Source organism: Cebus imitator, unplaced genomic scaffold (assembly GCF_001604975.1).
Source record: "Cebus imitator isolate Cc_AM_T3 unplaced genomic scaffold, Cebus_imitator-1.0 Scaffold951, whole genome shotgun sequence".
Lineage (NCBI taxonomy): Eukaryota > Metazoa > Chordata > Mammalia > Primates > Cebidae > Cebus > Cebus imitator.
Window position 1 is genome coordinate 36,337 of NW_016108266.1, and position 2,928 is coordinate 39,264.

Sequence of the window (2,928 nt, forward strand, 5' to 3'; positions counted from 1 at the left end):
TTTAAAAGGAAATGCTTCCAGTTTTTGCCATTCAGTATGATATCTGCTGTGGGTTTGTCATAATTAGCTATTATTATTTTGAGATACTTTCCATGGATACCTAGTTTATTGAGAATTTTTAGCCCAAAGAGCTGTTGAATTTTGTCAAAGGCTTTCTCTGTATTTATTGACCTAATCATGTGGTTTTTGTCTTTGGTTCTATTTATGTGATGAAATATGTTTATGGATTTGCATATGTTGAACCAGCCTTGCATCCCCGGAATGAAGCCAACTTGATAGTGATGGATAAGCTTTTTGATGTGCTGTTGGATTCAGTTTGCCAGTATTATATTGAATATTTTTACATCAATGTTCATCATGGATATTGACCTAAAATTTTCTTTTTTAGTTGTGTCTCTGCTTGGTTTTGGTATCAGGATGATATTGGTCTCAAAAAATGATTTAGGGACAATTCCCTCTTTTTATATGTCTCAGTTCAGTTTCAGAAGAAATGGTACTGGCTCCTCTTTGTAATTCTGGTAGAATTTGACTGTGAACCTGTCTTGTCCTTGACTTTTTTTGGTTGGTAGGCTATTAATTGTTTTCTCAACTTCAGCCATTGTTATTGGTCTATTCAGGGATTCAGTTTCTTCCTGGTTTAGTCTTGGGAGTCTGCAAGTGTCCAGGAATGTATCCATTTCTTTTAGATTTTCTGGCTTATTTTTAGCATTTCTTCCTTCATTTCAATCCTGATGAATCTGATGATTATGTGCCTTGGGGTAGAATGCAATTAATCTACATGCTATTTGAGAATAAACCTCTATTTTTCATTGAGATATACCAGATGGTAAAGTATATTGTTCCCCTTTCTCTGGACAGAATGGGAAAGGGATACTTTTTTTTTTTTTTAAAGTAAAAGTATTTTTTTAAAAAATAGTAAAACGAATCAAGTAACTGCTTGAATAAAAGACATAACTCAAACATTTCAGAAAATTTTCAATCTTAGTTTTTGCCATTTTCTCAGGATTGCATAGTAATTAGTGCTGTGGTTTCAAGAACTAGTTACAGTTGGGTCTATATGGTTGTAATTTTTACTGATTGTTGAAAATAACTACAGAATTTTATATGTGCTGATAGATTTATGAAATAAAATAAGTGCCTTGTAATGTTTACCACTTTTTTTTTAGTGTTTTATTTGCCACATAAAATATCTCCCTGTATTAGCAAGCAATACCTTTAGCAGTAGAATGCAAGAATATGCATTCTTCTAAGCACCATATCACACTTACTCTAAAATTGATCACTTTAATATATATGATATAATTTAGTGTCTGGATTTGTTCATCAATCAAATAATTTAAGAATAAATGTATCTTATTTTCCTGATTATGTATTTCATATTATTCTACTTATTTTTGGATTGCAAATTATTTTATTTCAAATGGTTCTTTTGGACATTTGCAAATTCACTAACATCTAATGCTAGAAAGAGCTAGGTGAAATTACCATTTTATATTTTCATATCAGACAGTGTGCAATGCTTCCTGATCATGTAGTATGCATGCTATAAAACAAATTTTGAGATGGATGATAATGAGGCTACTGTAAAAATTAACATGAGAGTGATATTCATGCTGTGTTTTTGAAAGTGAGACTTATTTAGATTTAAATTGATTCTATGGATATGTATATGTCAGTTACTGGCTGGCTAATAATTTTGGTACATGGACATCCCAGAAAGTGCCAATTCTGTGGGGCAGTAAGTAACTTGGCCAAATATCTGAGTAAACTCAAGCAAAGGAGAGAATAAATTGAGGAAAATGCTCCAAGTAAAATGGGGTAAGTTTTTTAGGATTAATGATATGTTAGTAAGAGGCATTTGTTAAGGTCCTCATTATTTATTGCCTATGTAACTATAATAACCTCCTAAACTAGTTTATCTGCTGGTAGTCTGCCCCTCTCCAATACATTCTTCACATAATTTTTGTCCTTGAATGCAAACAGATTATAATGTGCTCTTATTTGGAATTTGTCATTGATTCACTTTCACCTGTAAGATAATCTCTGCTCCTTGGTGTGATGTTTGAGGACCCCTTTGTCTAATCCTGGTTAATAGCATCATCAATTTTACCCTGAGTGGCTTACCATCTCTGTCCAGTCTACTGAAGAACTCAATTTGCCTGGGTGCTCCAGGCTTTTCCTTGCCACTGAGCTTTTAATGTACCTCTTCTTCCATCTCATTCTGTCACTGATGTTTGCCACACTCTTGTGCTTCTAGGCCAAGCTGTAAGTATTAACAAGATTTTTCCAATCCTAAATCTACAAAATACCTGGGCTAGAAGTTCCTATAGCCTTCTAAATACTCTGTGCATAATGCTACTCTATCGTTCAATTACTTCTCTGTCTCACCACTAGACTGAATGACTGAGACTAAATGTGTATCATGGTTATCAACCAAAATGGTGTTGAAATTCCAACAAATTTGCTTCTTTCACAAGATACATTGGGAGTTCTATTCCTCCTAGTCTCAGAGATATTCTAATAGATCTTTCACCTTACCAATCTTCTTTGATATTCAGGTGGGTTAACATCATTTCTGGATTTACTCTTTCAGTGACTGCAAAATGAAAAAGATTGTTTTCCTATGGATATAAATTATTTTCCTATGGATTATTTTCCAATGGATATGAATTTTAAATTATTAACTGATGGACACTTAGGTTGATAACATATCTTGGCTATTGTGAATGATGCTTCATTGAACATAAGAGTACAGAAATCACTTTGAGATACGGATTTTATATCTTTTGGATATATACCAAGAAGTAGGATTGCTGGATCATATGGTAGTTATATTTTTATTTTTTAAAGGAATCTCCATTCTGTTTTCCATAATGGCTGTACCAATTCATGTTCCCAGCAACAACCCACAAGCGTTCTCTTTTTTTT

At 33.1% G+C, this 2,928-nt stretch overlaps 1 protein-coding gene across 1 annotated transcript in view; it reads left to right on the top strand.

Annotated features, from left to right (window-relative positions):
- The first annotated feature begins 1,703 nt into the window (after window positions 1-1,703).
- The window catches only part of LOC108298400 (ubiquitin-conjugating enzyme E2 variant 2-like), a 12,444-nt gene continuing 11,219 nt past the window's right edge, over window positions 1,704-2,928 (top strand). Inside the window, exon 1 of the mRNA XM_037735771.1 lies at window positions 1,704-1,738. Coding sequence (XP_037591699.1) covers window positions 1,704-1,738 — 35 coding nt within the window. The remainder of the gene's footprint in view (window positions 1,739-2,928) is intronic.